The sequence below is a fragment of the Bidens hawaiensis genome, unplaced genomic scaffold (genome assembly GCF_021521415.1).
Source record: "Bidens hawaiensis isolate Kalapana, Puna unplaced genomic scaffold, B.hawaiensis_p1.1 tig00037558_1, whole genome shotgun sequence".
Lineage (NCBI taxonomy): Eukaryota > Viridiplantae > Streptophyta > Magnoliopsida > Asterales > Asteraceae > Bidens > Bidens hawaiensis.
Genome location: NW_027496547.1, coordinates 85686 through 106289, shown reverse-complemented (window position 1 = coordinate 106289; position 20604 = coordinate 85686). Strand labels below are relative to the sequence as shown.

The following is a 20604-nucleotide window of genomic DNA, read 5'->3' as shown; positions in this document are numbered from 1 at the left end:
AAAGAATGTCGCTGAATTGCCTGTGTTTGGACACAGTAAACCTGAACAATCTGTTCCCCGTGAGGCGGTGAAAAAACACAGATTCAGGCGGTGAAAAATGCCTGTAAAACTCAGTATGGGCATAGTAACTGCAAACTCCGCAATATAATCCATGCAGGTGGATTCAGGGTTGGGCCCATAGTCCAGATGAACAGCATAAATAGCATTTTTCTTTGCATTTGCTATTAACACAAGGCCCGTTTCAGATATCGCAACAACTTGATTGAAAAACGCATCTTCAAGTCTGGATTCAGAAGAACTCTTTTAACTCCAATGTCTGTAAACAACGCCACGACTCAGCATCACTGGGAAGCAACCACCCTCCATCACCATCTGAAGCCCATATTTTCATCTCGTGATTCAAAGGACCCTGTGAGAATTAATATAAATAAATGTAAAAAAAACAATAAGGGAAAAAGGATATATGAAATGAACTTGATCTGCACATACACCAGTGATAAGTATATTGTGATCTGGGTGCGCAGGGTGGGTTAAAAATGAAACAGAGTTGACTGGCAGACCATCATGTGGCCTCAATACTGCAATCGGTGAGGACTTTCGATCGTCCCAGATCTTTATCTGTTAGAAAAATTAGAAGTGATTTAGCTAACAATATAATATCATTGTTATTTAGCAAGTGTAAAATATTAAGTTATTAACTAACCGTTCCATCAACGGAAGCAGAAACCAAGCGAGTAATCATCCAATGGCATATTGAAAGATCTGTTACTTCACCATCATGACTACCAACACACTGAACTCCATTAATCAATTTATCAACAGGACATATAAGAGGTTCCTCTGCAGAATACACTTCATTTCTCCCAACTTTCGTGGTATCAATTCTCAACACACGTTTTCCGATTCCAACAACAAGAACTTCCTGCAACACATAAACACCAACACAAATATTGATAAAATACTGGAATAAAAAGCATCTAGAAATTAACATTTATTATTGGCAATGTAATTACTGGTTTATCGCAGTGCCAACAAACTCGAGGATGAACAGATTCCTCTTCACCTACGATCTGAATTGCAATAACTATATTCCCTATAATTTGTGGTTTATCTTCCTCATCTGTGCTTTCTGTAATTTTCCACACATAAACCCGTCCATCTACACTTGCACTGCATATGATTACATTACTATAAGTATACAACCCATAAGCAAAACAAAAGGTAATTTAGAAAAAAGGGAAACTCTAACCTAGCTAGAACGTGAACATCTTCTGCGAAGAATGCCATATCCGTAACCCTCTGAAAAAGAAAGAACTTAGCAGCATACATTGAACTATCAAAACAAACAACTAAGGGTGCATTCGTTTCACAGAATTCATGGGAATTCAAAGAAATTGGAACTAAAATCCCATGACATGGCGTGTTTGTTTCGTTGGAATTGGAATCTTAATTTCCTTTTGGTACGTTCGGTTGTCAAGGAATTGGAACTGCCGAACTGGAATTGGAATTCAATTCCTTCAAAATCCTTTAAATGAAGGGATTCTAAATCCTTACACAATGTGGAGGATTTCAAGTGAATTCGTTGGAATCTTTTCTCGAGGTTTTTTTTTTTTAACGAGAACAACGAATAAAATATTTTGGTTTTTTTACTTTTTTTGTTTTCGATTTATATTTTGAGTTATGATTTTTTTATTATTATATTTGAATATATTTTTGAGGGGTTTTTGATCTTTATAGAAAACTCCTAAAAAAATCATAACACAAAATATAAATAAAAAACAAAAAAACTAAAATGTTTCCGTCGTTATTCTCGTTAAAAATTAAAAAACTCAATTCCAATTCATTTGTCAAACGAACACACCAAGAATGGAATAGGATTTCAATTCCTTCAGATTTCAATTCCTATTGGAATGTTCAGATTCCAAATCCAATTCCTTCTGATTCCAAATCTTATGCAAATTCCAATTCCATTCCATTTCATTCCGTGAAACGAATGTGCCCTAATTATATTTGTTGTTGATGTATGATGTATCCTAGTTTTGTTTACGATTATTTGATTAATTAATCTACTAAATCTCAAAAGGGAAATAACAAACCTGAGTTAAACCTTTAAAGAGTGATCTCAAAGCCGTATTGATATTAAGAACCCGAATCGCTCCATGATTCAACCCATAACAGATATAGCTCATATTAACCGCAATCCGGCGAACTGGCGACGACATGTACTTAGTAACGGGAGTAGCCTCAAGCTGAGGCTGCACCTCTCCAGGCATCCTGACATCAATATCATACACCACATGATCACCACTCACATGACGTCCCTTCGGCAGCAGAAGAGGATCATGAATGTGGTTAGGGTTATCAACTGGTGTAGGAGGTGGAGTGCTTAATAACGCCATCAAGCTATCTCTATCTCTACGATAAGGGTTAGATTTAGGGTTAGGGTCTCTGGTTTCCAGGGGAAGCCATAATCACAATACTTTATTTTGAAAACTAGGTTAGGATTTCTTTTTTATAATAATTTTTATTTATGACCATTTTTATTAACTTTTTTATATATCATGCACTTTAATTTTAAGTTAAAAATCAAATCTTGATTTTTGATTTATTTCAAATAAAACATTCATAGCGATATCATTATATTAAATATTATGTGTATAAAAATGATATTTATAACAAAATGTTGTCATATATTTAAAAACTAAATTTACAAAGACTAAGGTTGTAAAAGAAAATAAATAAAAATATATTATAATATTTTAAAATAAAGATAGAAACGATAAACAATCTTAAATGGTTGTGTTAAAAAGATATGAGAAGGCAATGTCATATTGTGAATTATGAAAATGTTAACAATAATAAATAATTTTGGTTTTTATACTGAAAAATAATCATATTTATATATGTTAAGTCAATAAATCTACACAATTACCATTTTAGTGAAGTTAGTAAACACATTTGGTTAGCAACATGAGGTCTTGGGTTAGTAATATATTTTTCAAAAATTTATTTGCCATATAAGAATATTATCATATGAACTCATCTCCTTATAAGGAGCTCGCACATTTTATAATTTATCAATGTGGGAAGAGTTTTTCTTTCCTATTTATACCCATGTGAAATAACTTCACTTTCTTTCTCCGTCCATTGTGGGATGAACTTATTTTCTCATTTCTTTAACTTCTACACCATATATTGAAAATACTTTTGGTTCTTTAACTTTCAAAGTTGACGTCTTTAGTCCAAAATAAATATGAAATTTTCCAAGATGTTACACGAATACACATAAATGAACTTCTCGTTGAAAGGTTCGCTGAACGTTTGGTTTGTTTACAGTTTCAAACACGCATAAAGTTGTTCACAAAAAAAATAATAAAATAAAATAACAGTTTTATGTGTATAGTTGGGGCTCGTTTTCATTTGGCAGAATGCCGATTTTACCCCTTAAGCAATTTAATATGAAGATTAGTTTGAATTATAACTAATCTAAATGAACAGTTTATTTTGTGACAATTTCAAAATAGAAATGTGGACAATAATTTAAAGGAGATGAAGGTGAAATCAAAGATTGTGAATTAACATTTGGGTTGATATGTATTCAGGACAAAGATGAAAGTGAAAAGAGTATAAAGAAAGGATTATCCGTTGTATCATTTTTGATAGGCGACTCTGTAGAGTTCAAATATGGTGAAACCCAAGCTGAAGATGAAGCAATAAAAGTTACTTTGGAATCAGGGGATGTTTGGATATTTGGCGGGAAATCGAGGTTGGATTAGTTACTATGCAATATGAAATTGTTTATGATTCAACGCGAGTTTTTCTCGAAAAGATCCATATATAGCGTTGGTGTTATCTGTATAGATGAATTTGATAAGATGAGACCAGAGGACGGGTTAGGTTAAAATACCATGCACATTGTGGTGTGCTTTTTTTTCGTATAACTTTTAATATATTTATAAAAAAAAATGTAATATTCCAATAGTGAACAATATCAGTTGCTAAAGTAATAGTAACAAGTCACACTACATATGTTGGTAGATAAGTTTCTTACTTTTTCAATCTTAAACTATAGAAACTATAAATCTTGCTATAGCAAATGCGATACCGTAACGAATCGAACCACTGGCTAATGATTACAGTTATGTCTCCGTCGCAACGTGCGGGCTCTTCGCTAATATTTATATAAGAATGTTGAGGAAAAAAATATATACAAACATGTGTGTGTATATATAAATTAATGGCACAAGTTTAAAATGGAAAATCAAAAGTCAAATGAAGAAAAATAAATAAATAAATAAATAAATATATTGTTAGATGCAAGAGGCCTTTATAAACCTAAGGGAACGCAAACAACCAGTCGATCAGTCTAGTCACACAGTGTTCATGTCGCCACGTCAACGCTTATAGAGAAGGCTCCCTAATAGCAACATTGACTTTGGTTGATACATGTGATAACCTTGTTAATATACCTAGGTAGTGTTTGGTATGCAGAAATGATAGGCGGAATGGAATGATTCATTGCATGAGAATGAAAAAAGTGGTGTTTAGTTGCTCAAAGGGATGGAATCATCCATTACACATGGAATCTCATTACTTCCCACCCCCATTCTTTTTTTTTTCATTCCATTCCTCATTCACCCTAATTTCTCAACAACACCACCACCTAATAATAACCATCACCACTACCATCGGCACCACCACCACCTCCGCCGTCACCACCACCACTTTACCACCAGTGTTACCACCACCACCGCCACCGCCGTTGCCAACAACTTCGTCATAACCACCGCAACCATTGTCACCGTCGTTGCCTGACCATCACCACCACCACCGTACCATTACCAATGCTATCACCGCTTGACCACCGCCACCCCTGTCTCCTGACCGCCACCACCATCGGCACCTCCACCACCATTTTCGTGGCCAGAGCTACCACTGTTGCCATTGTAGGTTTTTTTTTTCTTTTTAAGTATTTTGAGATAGGAGCGTTTTTATTATTTCTATTTCATTCCAACAATTTTTTTTTGGATACCAAACAAATAAAGAAATAATTTATTTCATTCCATATGTTAACCAAACAAAACAAATGAATAGTAATGATCCATTTCATTTCCTTGTCCATTCCATTCCTTTTCCCATTCCATTACCTCCAACCGAACATACCCCTAAAGACTGCATAGTCTTCTACATCACATATAGACAATGCTCTCACGACTTTATTATATCAATTATTTTTTCTCATAATTTTATTAATTATAATAATTCAATAATTTTAAGGGAAATTTCTGAAAATATCCAAAAGAAGAGAGATTCCCAAAATAGTCCTTGAAAATCTAACATTCCAGAAATAGTCCATCGAAATCAATCGGAGCCCATAGATTTATAACAAATCCGATGGTTTTCGCCAGCCATTAAGAAACTACCAAGTGTCCCACTACCCACCTACCCAATTGATTTTCCCCTCAAACGGATCGGTCCAGATTGTTTTCATTTAAAAATCATCTTTGAAAAATCAACTTTATTTGAAAATCATCTTCATCGAAATTCGTGTTTTTTTGAAATTCGTCTGACTATATGAATTTAATGTGAATTTCATCTTTGGAGACGAATTTCAAAAAAACACCATCTTCATTTTCATCACCTTCATCATTTTCATCTTCTTTATCTTCATCTTCATGTTCATCTTCATCCTTACCTTCTTTATCTTCATCTCCATCTTTGTCGCATCCTTCCTTTGCCACCGCAGCCACCCATCTCCTTCCCCGAAGAACTCCAAGAGCTCAACATTTTCAAGGCCGGAAAGGTGTGATGATGGTGGCCCGAAAAGTGGGAATGGTGGTGGTGGTTGGGATGGGGTGGTGGCTGGAAAATGGAGATCATAATGGTGGTGGTGGCGGTGCATGTTTTTTTGAAAATTATCTTCGAAGACGAAATTCATTTGAAATTCATCGGCCCAGATGAATTTCAAAAAACACGGATTGTCATGATTTTTGGAGATGGTTTTTATGGGAAGATGATTTTCATTCCAAAATTATTGGTCCAGACGGATTTTATTGGAAAACCATCGGGGGTAGGTGGGTAGTGGGACACTTGACAGTTTTATATTGGTTGGCGAAAACCATCGGATTTGTTACAAATCTATCGGCTCCGATTGATTTCGATGGACTATTTCTGGAATATTAGATTTTCAAGGGCTATTATGGGAACCTCTCTCTCATTTTAAATCATTTTTAGAATTTTCCCTAATTTTAATAATGTTTAACGAGCTTGGCGTCTCCTTCGCATAAGAGCATTCCCAGCCCATTCCCTACCCTATATCTATATATATCATATAATTACACTAAAAATCACTATTTTTTCTTTCTCCTGTTTAATTAAATAATACTTTTTATACCTTTATCATTTATCTTTTCTCTTTCCTTCACTCACAACCACTTTTAGAAAATATTAAAAAATTATACGGTATGAATAGTGATACCTCAAATTTAAATTTCCTCTATAACATTTTCTCTCTTTTCTACTCACAACCACTCATAACCATACCATATAATTTACAAATCTCCCTCACATAATTATAGGAAACGGGCCGAGAATGCCTCTAAGATCCTTATTTACATTAGTACCCATCTTATTTTAGTATATTATTATATTAAAAATAATGAACTCCTAAAATCTTGAAATAAAAATAAATAAATGGAGGATTGAGATGTGCCATTTTTGTTTATTAATCTTCAATAAATGTCCATATCCCTCCCTCTATTGAATTTTCTTTTTCAAACGGCGATAGCAATTCGGGCTGGCATACGTGATAAGAATGGAGTCCAACCCATAGATACATATAATAAACGCAATGTATTTTTTCAGTTAAGATTGCTATTTTAGTTGTGTTTTTATTTCGTAAACGTATAATTCTTATATCTATCATAATAAGAAATTAAGAATTATAATCCTTAAAGCGATCAAAACTTATCAAATAACATATTCACACTATCTCATAAATGCTATATTAATGTATCATTAAAAAAATATTTATTTCAAAATACAACGTGAAGAATATTTTTTGTTATTATAAATAGCAACGAAAGGCCAAAGCTAATACACTGGCTGCCGTTATCAATTCTTGACATCGGAAAGAAGCATCTGATCAGATCTTGAAGATGTGTTTTAGTTGTATAAAGACATGTGTGATATGCACGTGTTTGATCCTCGTGTTGATCGTAATATGTGTGATTGTCGGATTTAGTATTTTGGGCAAGGCTTTTGAGGATATTGACTGACTAAGTTATTTGGATTGTTTTTCGTTGAAGTCTTAATTCTCGCATGTAGTTGTTAATTTTCGAGCGTTAGGGTTTTGGTCATTATGTTAATTTCAAGGACAAACAACGTTCTTCTATCACTTATGTTAAGGTACTTCTTTTTTGGATTGTCCTTTTGACCTATTGAATTATATTATGCAGAATATTGAAGTTTAATGATTATTGCTCTTTGTATGTTTCTTTCAAAGATGTTACGGTGGGTAGCTAATAGATGCGTATTGAAACCGATTGAACTGTCTAAATCAAATCAAATTCAATCATTTTGGATGGTTGGGCCGGTTTGAGGTCTAAACGGTTCAGTTCACGGTGACAGTTAAACGGCTTGATGCAGTTTGGAGCTCGAACCAAACTGTACGTTTAACTTTTATTGATTGTATTTATTTTTCATAATATGTATTATAATCATAAACAATCTGATGTTCCGAAAGAAAAATTCGTTCCCCGAAGTCGTAGGTTTCGGTTCTGAAATTTCATCAAATGAGGTTTAACCGAACGATGTACATCTATGTTAAAAGGGATCCCCGCGTTAAAGGATGGTTGATGGTATGAAGCTAATTGCAATGGTCTTTTTAGCTTTCAATATTTCTAAATCAATTGTCCTTTCAGCTGTCATTATACGTTTCAAAATCGTGTCATGATATTTATGCAATAAGTTTATGACATTCTAATCAAGCTTTAATTCCAAGAGAAAATTAATAAAATAAAAAAGAAACAAACATATCAAAGACCTATGCAGAGGCTATAGAAGGTTAATGACTATGATAACCAATTCGTGAATCAAACTGGGTTGAGTTATGAGTCAGTCAACCATAGTGGACCAGGTTGAGGTGGGTCCAAGTCCACAAGAATAATCGGGTTAACATGTAACAAAATGTATTGGTGAGGCTAAAGCATCACATAAGAGAATACCGGGTCGTTCCGTTCCCTATTCTCACTCATTTTTCTTAAGATCGGTGTTTCTGATTCTTCTGGATCTATTTTCCCTGTGCTTTTTCCCAACTTTCTCAACATTTTTCTTGTTTTTCTTCACTTTTTTCCGAAAACCGGTGAATACTTGACAGATTTCGATGAAAATTTATCAAGAGAAACCAGGGGATGGTGTTCTCACCTGGCCCCTTTTTTCCCAGCTCTACACGGCCCCTGTGCTTTAATTGAGATGTCTGACATTAAAAAAACAATAGTGTAAATGAAACTTTAATTTATTAATTCTGGATACTAAAAAAATAAGATATTAAAATAAACACACGTAAAATAAAAAGGCTTAATATTCATACTTTAAATTATAACGTACAATGGCCTAAAACAGTAAATTCATCACCAGTGCAATGTGTTAAGATGCATCAACAACAGATGCATCAAGTGTCATATCACATTTTTTCACAAATACACTAAAATTCAAAACACTAATTTTATAGACATTTTTTTTACTAATACTTATATTTCCACATAATCACCATCATTTACATTTTATTTTAAATACTCAAATTCTTTTTATTTGTAATCCATTTTTCTATACTTTTATATTTATAAATATAAACTATAAATAGCATCCTCCTAAACAAGGAAAATTACACATTTCCTCAAAATACAAGTTTTTAATACAAAATGTACAATGTTCTTTAAGCATGGTTTGAAAAAATATGTAATTTCAAAATTTAGGAAGGGGAAATATGTAAATGCCCTTTCTTTAAAATCCTTACATTCCTTATCATCATCACTTACTACATTTACTTTTAATGTTTAAATTGTTTTTATAATAAATCTTTTTCTATTTTGTATTAGTAAAAATGTAATTGAAATAATAACATATAGTTAAGTATACAAGTTATTATATAAAAATATTACAAACTTTTGTTATTTAGCCTCATTACCACAATTAAAATAATTTAAATTAATGATAAATGTGATGTACAAGTTACTAAAACATTTGATATACGAGTTATTGTGTATCATAAATTAAATTGAAAAAAAAGAAAGAAAAGAAGTATCATCTTATGCTCCACCTACCCCTGGATAAGAGGTGGTGTCAAGGGGCAAAACCGTCCATCCATACCTTTGTAAGGGCGGTTGTTGAATATAAAGGCTTTGATGTAGACATACTTAAGGTGCGTTTGGTTCATAAAATATTTCAGAATTGGAATTGGCATTCTCATGGAAATGGTATTTGAATTGGAATTCATTGAATTCCATTAAAAATACTATGTGTGTTTAGTTATACGTCTAGTAATAAAATTAGAATGAAAAAATGCTTTAAAAAGACAGAATTGCCCCTTCCAACTAACAACCCCCCCCCCCCCCACATCAAGTCTAGGTGGAAGAGAGTGGAAAGGGCATGGATGATGTGGCAAAAAGAGAGGAGAAATGTTGTGAGGAGAAGAAAAAGAATATATTTGTCTGTTAAAAAAAGAAGAAAAATGGGTTCGGGGCTTTGGACAAGGTGATGTGGCATTGATTTGTGATCTTGGGGACCACTCCAACGGGGATGGATTTGATACTTTAGTAGTGTTAGCATATTAGAGTTTTGTATGTTTTGGTGGCCAAGGATGGTTCCTTTCATCATCATCATCATCATCATCATCTCCCTCTTGTTTAGTAACTTCGGTGAGAAGCGTAGCGACACACAATCTTCAAATGATAGTATGTCGCGTGCTTGCGTCGACACCACACATCAACTGCCTCACACACCAGGTGTGCCTAAGACCAACCATGTTTCTACCTCATAATTTGTTAAAATAACCTCAAAACAAAAGAAATCTTGTCGAAACAATAACATTAATAAAATCCGCCTCTAGAAAAGAAAAGAGAGAGGCAGAAATACAAACTAACTTGCTCCAACATCAACAAAATTGGTTGCAATAAATCCAGGTTCACATTTAGCTATTTTCACTTGTCATTCCCCTAATAAAGATTCATGATAGTTTGTGAATGTGAAGACTCATTCGAATTCAACTTGGATCAAAGTCTAAAGGAATATCCTTTCTTTTAAAAAAAGGTGCTTCACTATATTCCACTTTATATATAATCCCATATGGCCATATACCTTAAACCTATAATCACCTCTCTTCTCCTTCTCTCTCCTTTGAAGTTCCATGAAACATGACACACAAACTGACTCATACCCATGATTCAAGCAACAACTGTTTTGGAACCGTGAGCCACTTCATCAAGCCAAGGTCCTATAAAGGTGAGTTAAATGGTTATCTGTCACTTAAACACAATTCAAGTATATTTTTCACTGAACAAACTATTTTGTACATGTTACATAAACGGGTTGCAATTCGCCACAAATTGCGTACCAAACAAATCTTGGCACAAGAATAATGTTACACATATGTATATATATATCTATATATATTTCCAGCCTGAGCAAATTACTCAGAAACCTTTCCACACAGAAAGCACTTCATTAAACACTTCAGCTACCAATTCCATGTCAGCAGACTGTATAAACGCGTTGAATTCTTCTAGAATATCATATATCTTACCAAACTTCACAAGATACTGCATGCAACATATCTTCAACTTTGGCAGATGATACAAAGAAGCATTCTGAAGCCGTTCAAGCACGTTACTCGTATCAATATCTTGTGACAAACTTTCGTGGCACGCGTCTTTTAATTCCATAACATCATATTTATCAGCAGCTCTAAGAAGGTCAAGTCGGTGATCAAGAAAATCTTGATCTATGATGTTACCGTATATGTAGCTCAAGAAAACTTCACAGGCCTCAATTGACATGTCGGTTATGTTTATTATAGACATTTCTTTTTCTTTTAAGTCGTGGGAAAACATGCTCATGAAGACCGGTGACCTGGCAGCAAGCACGGCCCGGTGGGCCCCTATGCTTCCATCCGATGCGTTTATGATGATATCCGTGTGAATACTTTCTGATAACATTCTTCCAAGAGAGGAAATTGCGGTTGATCTCAAATCATTTTGTGTAAATCTTTCAGTCCACACGGAACAAGATTCACCTCCCTGTTGCATCATGTCACATTAAGTCATTAAGGTAACTTACATGTTAAGTTTTGACCCGTTACCTAAACATAACTACTAGACTAAAAATGTTAGTTTCTCAACCAAATAACCAATAACAACATATCTAGATGCTGAAAGTCATAACTTTCGGTTCATCAACCAGTTGTTAGTGTTAAATAATTATATAGTAATAGTCTAAAGCAATATACTTTACGATAAAACATGATTAAGCAAAGAGGCTAGTTGTAGAATTACATTTGGAGATGCAGTCTTGAGGTCAAGAAATTCAAGATCAATGATGAATTTTCCTGTAAGCGGAACCTCAAGCGCCCAAACGAAATCCTCACTGGCTTTTAACTGCTTATCCCTAATTTCTGCAATCACATAAAACCATAATTATCAAATTCGCCAAACGTGTTACCAATTCCACAAATCATTAGTGCAAATAAATGATCTTGGAACCTAAAGCTGACTATGTTGAAGTCAAAAGTGAAAGTCAATACCTGGATGAACTAATGCCTTCCGACCTCCCAATAAAGAAACAACCCGAATGATGAAAGAAGCGATTGGAGGACCATCTTTAATCGAACTCGTTATCTCCGGATGCAATTTAATAAGCAAATTACGATTCTTTTCAATAACCAATCGCCTTCATTTGATCAAGAAAACCAAGCATTATTAATAATCCCAAATTCAAGATTCTTGCAAAAACTAAATCAATTGCTTCAAAGGGTAAAATCCTAATGTAAAAATTCAAACTTGTGATGTTTAACACATTGTGGGAAAATAAAGTTACCAACTTCAAGATTCTGACAAAAACTAAATCAATTGCTTCGAAGGGTAAAATCTTGATGTAAAAATTAAAAATTTTGATGCTTTAAACATTGATCATTTTAGATAAGAGGTCACATAAACCTAACATTAACGCCCTGCTTGCGGTGCGCGCATATAATGTATATATGTGTGAACCCTCGGGTGGGCAAAAGTAAAATTGCACTAATTTTGACGTTATTTTACTAATCTCGTGAAAATAACGTTAAAAGTGGCGGAAGGTTAATCAGGCATCATGTGGTGGCGTTGATAGCCGAAAGACAAGGGCACATGCACCAATCAGCCGGTGTCCCGATGATTGAGTGCTATGTGCCTTATGTCCAAGGCTTGATGCAAAACTACTATCGAGCTGGGGGTCTCACCGGAAGCAGCCTCTCTATCCCTATGGGATAGAGGTAAGGCTGTCTACGTCTTACCCTCCTCAGACCCTACCATAGCATTGTTATTGGTGGGATATACTGAGTACGATGATGATGATAAACCTAACATTAATAATCCCAAATCCAAGATTCTGCAAAAAGTAAATCAATTGCTCCAAAGGGTAAGAAGTAAAAATGAAATATTTACCAGTTCCATTTGCCGATCTTAAAAGGATCGGACTTTCGGTAAGTGCACGAAGCCAAATTGTCGATACGCCATTGAGCAAGACGAGAAGTGGTGTCAACACGGTAAGCGTTGTCGGTCATCGCATGGAAACAATAATCGAGTATACCCAGGTTGTGGGTTAAGGTTTAGAAATTGGATTTGGGTTTACGCCATTGATGGGTTTGTATAGAAGCAGCAGCCAATGGTGGTTGGTGTTGACGATGGATGGATAGATAGATTGATAGTTCACTGATTATTATACCGTTTTAAAGTCCTTTTTTTTAGATTTTGGTTGCACTCAACTTTCGTCAATCGATTTCCAATTTTCCATAGATTAATAAAAGGGATATATTCCGACACCGCGGAGACATTCATTACACGAGTCGTGTGAAGTTAGTAGACTTGTTGACTAGCATGGATATACGACTCATATAAAACCAACATTATTTCCAGTCCCACAAGATTCTTCTCGGTAAAAGTGACGAGAATTGTTTACATGATACATTATTCTCCACAAAGTATGTGACACAATATAAGATATAGCAAATTATTTGACACGATACAAGATTCTCGTTAATTATTTGACTCGACACAATATTTTCTCCTAAAACTAGGTGTTATAAAACTAGCCGTTTAAAGCCTTAAATATATATACATATATATATATATATATATATATATATATATATTAAATTTGAAGTCGAATAGTCATACGACTAGTATTGATTCCACATGACTCGTATGAAACCAGCACATCCGACAAAAACTAACACATATGCGAGTCGTATAAGCCTTAATGACCCTTATAAATGGGACCGTGTGTCTAGACAGTGAGCATGGATGCCTTTATAATTGAAGCCTAATAAAACATGTGAATATTTTGCATAGTTGTTTTATAAAAGCTTTAATGTATAAATTTCGATTCGCTTTCTTAGAGTTAAAGTGAATAACAAAAAATGGAATGCGAAACAAAATACATACCCGATAAAAAAAAGTCATGTAGATATTTGAAATAGTTTCACATATTGTAATATTGTATAGCTATGTAGATAATAACAGACATAAAAATTACTTCAAAGTATTACTAAAAGTAAATATTTTTTATATCGTTTTACCTTTTTCTTCTTAATACAGTATATTCTACGACATTGATTTTACATCTTAACTTTTCATTCTAGTTTTAACTAATTAAGTTTTTTCATATAAACCTTGTACGAACGTGGGTGCAAAGAAAGAAACATGTCCATTTGTTTAGGTTATTAGAATTTAGAAGCAAAGCATCTCTTGAAAACCAATCCACCAAGGAAAAAGGAAAAGTTGTTGGTGGGCTTATGGATAAAAGAAAAGATGAGGGGAGGTATTTGAATCCTTTTCATGACATCAGTTGGATTGTGGATCACGCAAACTATTTTAATAATTTGTAATTATAAATAATTAAATATCTTCCCATTTTGGTGGCTGATTTAGTAAATATATATGGTTAATAGTCTTTAAGCAATCAAATCAATGAGTGTTTTAGCTTCATAAATATAATAATTTAAAGCAACAGATATGACAATTTAAAAAAAGATTAATATAGTCAAATTGTGTAGAGGCATGACCAAAAGCTATTTAATATGCATTTTTTATTTTGTTAACAAGATACCTGCCTATAATTTTTATCAAACAATAAGAGCGTTCTCGTCTCACTCTCTATCTTCAAACTAAAAATTACATTAAAACTCACTTTATTTTCTCTCTTTATTTCAATTAAATAATACTTTTTATACCTTTTGTCATTACCTTTTCTCTTTATTTAACTCACAACCACTTTCAAAATATATTAAAAAATTATAGGGGATGAACAGTAACTTCTCAAATATACAGAAAAATCACTACTTTTTCTAAAATATAAAAACCCTTCACTCACAACATCCTAAATTACTCTTTAAATTATAAAAACACCTCTCACATTGGATGAGAATGCTCTAAGTTAGGAGGTTTCTATATTACAAATATCTACTAGTTAGTTGGAACCTGACCAATGTATGCCTTTAGAGGTTGATTTGCCAGCGGTTGAGTGCGTGTCCTATGGGCTACGCCAGAAGATACCGTACTTGCAATGAGCACGTCCATAAAGGCGTCCAATGCGCGACGTGATGGGGCCTAGATAGTAAGTTAATAAGAAAAAAGTTCGGTAAGGATGGTTTTGATAGACATATAAATTGTTATCGACGTTGATGAATAAAAAAACGATCTGGTTAAGTCGATTTATATGAATGTCATGACTCATGTGCACTTCTTACATGCATAATGCGATCAATCATCAATGTATATATTTTTTAACACTTAACGTCAGTTATTATTAGTACTACTATTATATTATTGATGTTGTTTCTTAAGTCACTAATATATTTATTTTAAGCAAATTCATTTTATTACTCTATTAACTTAAATATTTTCAACTATAACCGTTTAGATCTTTTACATATATACTCACAAGCGTTCATAGTTATTGTTAATCAAATATTTATGGATTTGACACCCATTTATACGTGTCAAGACTAAAACAATCTGGTTGAAAACATCGTAAATAACTGAAAGCAACTAGATTTGTGCGACATTAACCATAATCACGATGACTCATGGTCCTTTGTAAACACACGTTGTGAGTGACATGTGTAAGCTCTTCTTAGTTCCTTTCAAAATAGGTAACAGAAACAACTTAGAATGGACAATTTCATTTTTAAAGATAAAGAAAGTACACATCCAACATATTAAGCTTTTATTATACTATTTTAATTTGATGTTAGGGGGTGTGCAAACTCAAGGATTCGGGATGGGTCGGCCACAACCTCAAAAAACACTTTTGACACTACATCCAATTAAATTTTGACAATGACCACCAAAATCTTTTGGCACCGGTCCCAAAGAAATAAATAACTACTATACACCAAATATTAGTTAGCATGTATGAAAGAATTATAAATTAATTTAGCGTTTTTGTACCGATTTGCATATTTATACAATTAGTCATTACTATGATGCTTAATACACTAATGAGCCCTGTAGCATGCTATTGGGTTGGTTTAGCACGCATAAAACCACATTAGATCACAACAAGCCATTTATATGATGCTTAGCACACTAATGGGCCTTTTAATGTGCCTGTGAATTGCTTTGGGTTCACAAAGTCACATTAGGTTATAACAAGCCATTCGTATGATAATAAGCATACTAATGAGTCTAGTAACGTGTTGGTGAGTTAGTTTTGGTTACATAAAGTCATAGCAAGTGCTTACATGTTCATGCGCAACTTATGATAATCCATATGCTTTGATGTCTGATGGACTTGATATGATCCTGGCCCAACTAACATATGGAGGCCCAATGGGGTAAAGCCCAAATGGTTATAACTTGTGATTGGCCCAACAGACTAAGATCGATTTAGACTACCTTGATTGTGTGTAGTTGACAGTTGGGACTTAAAACTGTGACTATATGTGTGTCACACACACACACACACTATGTTAGAGATGACTAATTACATAATATTGTTTTTATTTTCAATGGACTTAGTGTGGCCAATATATTTAGTAACTATTAAAGCCCAATTAGGGTACTTAAACACAAGGCCAATCAGATCAAACCAATTATGGCTAAGCTAAATGCATTAGACCGAACCGACCGATTAGGAATATATGTTTGTAAGCCCAATATGATCCGTTAGGCTTACGACCAAGTTGCAACATAAAGACAATCGACCAAATTCATGGTTAGTAAGTTAAAGCCCAACTCGTTTAACCATTAAGTAACCAGCCCAATTTGTTAAAAAAATCAGGTTAAAAGAGTTGTGCTCGTGTCAAACCCACGCATATCCATGTCATGTTCGGTTCATATGTTTTAACATAATATTTTGTGTTCAAATATTGGGTTGGTGTGGTGTTGGACCCAAAACACTAGTTGACACATCTGTTCACAATAATCAAAGGGACGCCTAAAGTACATCCAAATAATAATAATAACAGTCTCCCAATAATTTGGTTGTCCCTTGGCTCCATGCCAATTTCTTAACCAGCAAGAATCACCAGCACCTTGATTGAATCAATCACAACCCTTCATTCATCCAATCTCAATCCTACTTTCAAAAAGTTCATATAATCAATCTCTCAAATTCAAATGCAGCATGGCCCCACCACCTCACTCAAAGACCCTACTTTCCACTTTACTTTAATCCCACCTTCTTAAACTCTATTTTCTATTCATGCATTTGCATACCATTCATCTCATCTCCTTCATTCCTTCATGTAGTGGTTTTCCCTTCCATAAACATGCCCATGCACGTGCCCGTGCCCGAACCACCGTCCTTGTACTCTACTCCCAACCCACACTCCCGAGCCGCCACACCCGTAAGACCATCAACACATATCATCATGATACCAACACCAACACAAACACCAGACCATCTTTATCAAAGCTTCCCCAAAACAAGAAACAGACTCCTACTAAGAAACCATAGACGGACCGACCCCGCCATTTGGTGCTGCGCGATTGTATGTTTAATCTTCAGCATACCCATAATCCTGTTTGGGATCACAACCTTAATCATATTCCTTGTTATCAAACCGAAAAACCCTGTCTTTGACACCAACCATGCGAATCTCAACGTCATATACTTCGACTCACCAGGGAACTTCAATGGAGACTTCACCTTTACTGCAAACTTCACAAATCCTAACAGAAAACTTAACGTGAGGTTCGAGTATGCGGCTCTTGAACTGTATTTTGAAAACAGTGTGATCGCGAACCAGACAATCAAACCGTTCAGTCAAAGGCAAAGAGAGACGGGTGTAGTCCAGCTTCATTTCATATCAAGCCTCGTGTCACTGCCAATGAATCATGTTATGGAGCTTAGAAGGCAGGTTCAGAGTAATAAGGTTATGTACATTGTGAAGGGGAAGTTTAGAGTGAGGGTGAGTTTCGGGTTGATTCATTTCTCTTACTGGTTGCATAGTCAATGCGAGTTGCAGATGAGCAGTCCACCGTCCGGAAACCTCATGGCAAGAAGATGCATAACTAGGAGATGAAATCATTAGTATTTATGATTCATCTCTTTTCAACTTTTGCTTTTATTCAATAGTTTGAACTGAGATCTAAATCGACTCGGTTCAATCGCATTTTGTGTGTATAATTGACAATTGTGCACTATATAGTATATATATATATACCTACAAAAAAAACCTTAAAAAATCTGTATACAAGGCGGTATTTACTCGGCTTTGTGTTTCGCCCAACGTCAGATCAGTGGCTATGTTTTGTACAAAAGTGAGGACAGATGAAAGTTAAAAGTTTGAACTATGAGGTGGCTGGCAAAGAAAGTGATAAAAATGAGATCTTGGGTGTCTTTACCCATTACCGAAAGCAAGATTATTGGAGAACATGAAAGTATAAAGCAGATATATCTTCATGTCATGCTGGAGAAGATGTGTATTTTGGCTTTTGTGTGAACCTTCAAGTTACAAACTTTAAAGTTGTCAAATATATTACAAATGTTACAATATGCATAAGATAAAGCAAGATTCTAAAACAGTTTTTGAATCAAAATCAGCGGGTATTTTTGGTTCAAATGCGGATGGGATGGAGAACTCCTGATACGGAATTGCTTCAAGAGTTGGCAGACTCATACTTAGATCAGCTGGAAGGGGCGAAAACGACCCAACTTATAAAGGGCATAACTTGAACTACGTGCAGATTTATGGGCCTATAAGTAATGGACTGGAAGGTCTTGACGGGTCAGATCATGTGACAAGACGTCGAAAGCCTTTCCAGTTTTCATCATCAGGAGCCACAATTTCGATACGGAAGGCCTTTTCCAGCTTTCATAATATTAAACTACTTCGTTTTACATGTATAAACTAGTGAATATTTGCTTTGAGTAATTCATGTATCTATATGATGTCAAATATTTATGCACACCATTTTAGTTTTACAATTTTGACTATTAGGATTCATGATCACACACAATATAAAAAGCTGGAATGGGAAAATCAAACATGGTATTATGTAGTTGAATGGTTCTCTTAGATCGACTGTGGCACATCGTCGCAGTTTTTCAACATGATCAAATACATGTGTAACATTATGCATATCTAATATCGATTAAAGCAATCGAATCATACAACATATTCAAGCATCAACGACAAAATGATACGAAAACTTCCATAGCTATAACATTAACTAAAGCAGGACAAAAAATATACCATCATTTTCCTAAAGGCCAACTTCAGCAGGCGTCTTCGCCTCAATCGACAACGCGTGCAATCCACTCTGCAACTCACCATCCAAAAGCGAATAAATCAGCCTATGTCTCTTAACCATACTCTTACCTTCAAACTCCTTAGAAACCACTCTCAAATTAAAATGTGTCTCCCCATTACTACCCCTAACACCCGCATGGCCCGCATGCTGATACGAAACATCTTCCACTTCCAACTCAACCGGCTGCAACTCCTTACTCAAAATCTCCCTAATCCTCTCCCCTCTACTCCCTAAACCCGAGCCTTTTAACTCCGACACCTCAACACCCGAATCATTACTCACTTCAAAATCCAAACTTTCCAAACCCGAATCACTCGTTTCCACCTTCTCAACATTCCCAACTGACTCAACTCCTTTCTCAGCTTCAACAAACAACATCAAAGCTTTCCTTTGCATCAACTGAAACATATTCAAGAACCCATTATTCCTAGAAGGTGACAAGCTCTGCTGCAAGCCCAACAACACAATAAAATCAGGTGAAATTTTAACAATTTCTTGAACCGGTGAGCCCGAAAGGCCTTGAACAAGTAAAGCAGCCAAGCCTATAGTAATCAAAGCATCAGAATCAGCTTCAAAGATTACATTTTTATCATCAAGATTGTCAAAATACGCCCTTAACCAGACCTGGGACACACACCCTTTAACTTTATTCTCCTCAGTCTTGAACTGGGCGTCTAAAGGTTTGAGATTTTTGCCGTAGAATAACAATTGTTCGTATTTGGCTTTTGGGTCTTGTACGGATTGGAATAGTTTGATGATTTCTTGAAGCTTTTGTGGGATTTGTTCAAGGGTTTGATTGGATGATGAGGGTTTGGTGGGTGTTGATGATCGGACGGTGAAGGATTTGGTGAGGTGGAGTTTTGGTAAGGGTGTGGGTGAAATTGGGAAGGATGACGGAGGTGTGAGATGGGTTTTGAAGATTGACGATGGTGGTGGGAGGATATTGGTGGAGATGCGACGGTAGGATGAGCAGAAAGACATGTCGGCGGCGGCGGACGGTGGCCGGAAAGTTGTGTTGTGTGTGGCGATGGTTTTATCTAGAAGACAATGTGGCTCGTGTATTATTATAGTTGGCACAAAATAGAGAAAAATAATAATTTTTAACCATCAACGAATAAAGCACGACTGTCTGGGTTGATCTAATTGTAAAAGGTGACAGACCGCAGACCTAGTATCCCAAGCCAAACATCTCATGTTCTAGGGAAAACTCGCGGCCCAAAGGCCTGCTGCGGTAAATCTGGTTGAGATTAAATCCGATTGAGATCGGATTCGAACCTGAGACCTTGCGATCTTTGTTCCGAATATTCACTCTATGATACAAGTTGAGAAAAACTCATTAAATTTAAATAAAGATTTAAAGTAAATATAAAATTATATTTTCATTTACCTGATAATTGTGTCTGACAATAAATGTAAATATATTGAAGTAAAGGGGGTTTAGCTGTTAAAAAAACGTCTTCTTTTAAAATGAACTTTAGGTTGAGAACAGAAGAACCACATAAAGTATTGTAACGTGTTAGTGTTTTAATGAAATAGTGGATGACCGGTTATATAACGTTCTTGTGTATCACATTTAAAGCAAAAAAATAAAAATAAA

At 34.9% G+C, this 20604-nt stretch overlaps 4 protein-coding genes and 1 long non-coding RNA gene across 5 annotated transcripts; 2 read left to right on the top strand and 3 right to left on the bottom strand.

Moving 5' to 3' along the window:
- Window positions 1–289: 289 nt before the first annotated feature.
- On the bottom strand, window positions 290–2399 carry LOC143589425 (enhancer of mRNA-decapping protein 4-like). Its single transcript, XM_077070186.1, has 6 exons — window positions 2097–2399; window positions 1250–1299; window positions 1014–1170; window positions 704–922; window positions 490–618; window positions 290–409 (listed from the first exon to the last, which is right to left on the bottom strand). The coding sequence occupies exons 1-6, from the start codon at window positions 2397–2399 to the stop codon at window positions 290–292; spliced, it is 978 nt and encodes a 325-aa protein (XP_076926301.1).
- An 8250-nt stretch (window positions 2400–10649) lies between these two features.
- LOC143589419 (BTB/POZ domain-containing protein At1g55760-like) lies at window positions 10650–12811 on the bottom strand. Its single transcript, XM_077070181.1, has 4 exons — window positions 12693–12811; window positions 11798–11943; window positions 11550–11668; window positions 10650–11294 (listed from the first exon to the last, which is right to left on the bottom strand). Exons 1-4 carry the CDS (start codon window positions 12809–12811, stop codon window positions 10692–10694), a joined length of 987 nt encoding a protein of 328 aa, XP_076926296.1. The 3' UTR covers window positions 10650–10691.
- On the top strand, window positions 11203–11701 carry LOC143589420 (uncharacterized). Its single transcript, XR_013145284.1, has 2 exons — window positions 11203–11325; window positions 11558–11701. It is a non-coding gene; the product is annotated as an uncharacterized LOC143589420 (long non-coding RNA).
- Window positions 12812–17045: 4234 nt separating the features above from the next.
- Window positions 17046–17783, top strand: LOC143589418 (NDR1/HIN1-like protein 13). Its single transcript, XM_077070180.1, has one exon. The coding sequence runs from the start codon at window positions 17123–17125 to the stop codon at window positions 17774–17776; it is 654 nt and encodes a 217-aa protein (XP_076926295.1). The 5' UTR covers window positions 17046–17122; the 3' UTR covers window positions 17777–17783.
- A 1078-nt stretch (window positions 17784–18861) lies between these two features.
- Window positions 18862–19994, bottom strand: LOC143589416 (sufE-like protein 1, chloroplastic/mitochondrial). Its single transcript, XM_077070179.1, has one exon. It carries the CDS (start codon window positions 19986–19988, stop codon window positions 18960–18962), a length of 1029 nt encoding a protein of 342 aa, XP_076926294.1. The 5' UTR covers window positions 19989–19994; the 3' UTR covers window positions 18862–18959.
- Window positions 19995–20604: the final 610 nt, after the last annotated feature.

Excerpts from the sequence above, each read along its gene's own strand:
- LOC143589425 (XM_077070186.1), bottom strand. The coding sequence starts at position 2,399 with ATGGCGTTATTAAGCACTCCACCTCCTACACCAGTTGATAACCCTAAC. Across the intron at positions 1,171-1,249 it reads GATGTTCACGTTCTAGCTAG|TGCAAGTGTAGATGGACGGG; the intron begins GTTAGAGTTTCC and ends AATCATATGCAG. Across the intron at positions 410-489 it reads ACAATATACTTATCACTGGT|GGTCCTTTGAATCACGAGAT; the intron begins GTATGTGCAGAT and ends TAATTCTCACAG.
- LOC143589416 (XM_077070179.1), bottom strand. The coding sequence starts at position 19,988 with ATGTCTTTCTGCTCATCCTACCGTCGCATCTCCACCAATATCCTCCCA.
- LOC143589418 (XM_077070180.1), top strand. The coding sequence starts at position 17,123 with ATGATACCAACACCAACACAAACACCAGACCATCTTTATCAAAGCTTC.
- LOC143589419 (XM_077070181.1), bottom strand. The coding sequence starts at position 12,811 with ATGACCGACAACGCTTACCGTGTTGACACCACTTCTCGTCTTGCTCAA. Across the intron at positions 11,669-11,797 it reads GAAGGCATTAGTTCATCCAG|AAATTAGGGATAAGCAGTTA; the intron begins GTATTGACTTTC and ends ATGTGATTGCAG. Across the intron at positions 11,295-11,549 it reads TCAAGACTGCATCTCCAAAT|GGAGGTGAATCTTGTTCCGT; the intron begins GTAATTCTACAA and ends ATGATGCAACAG.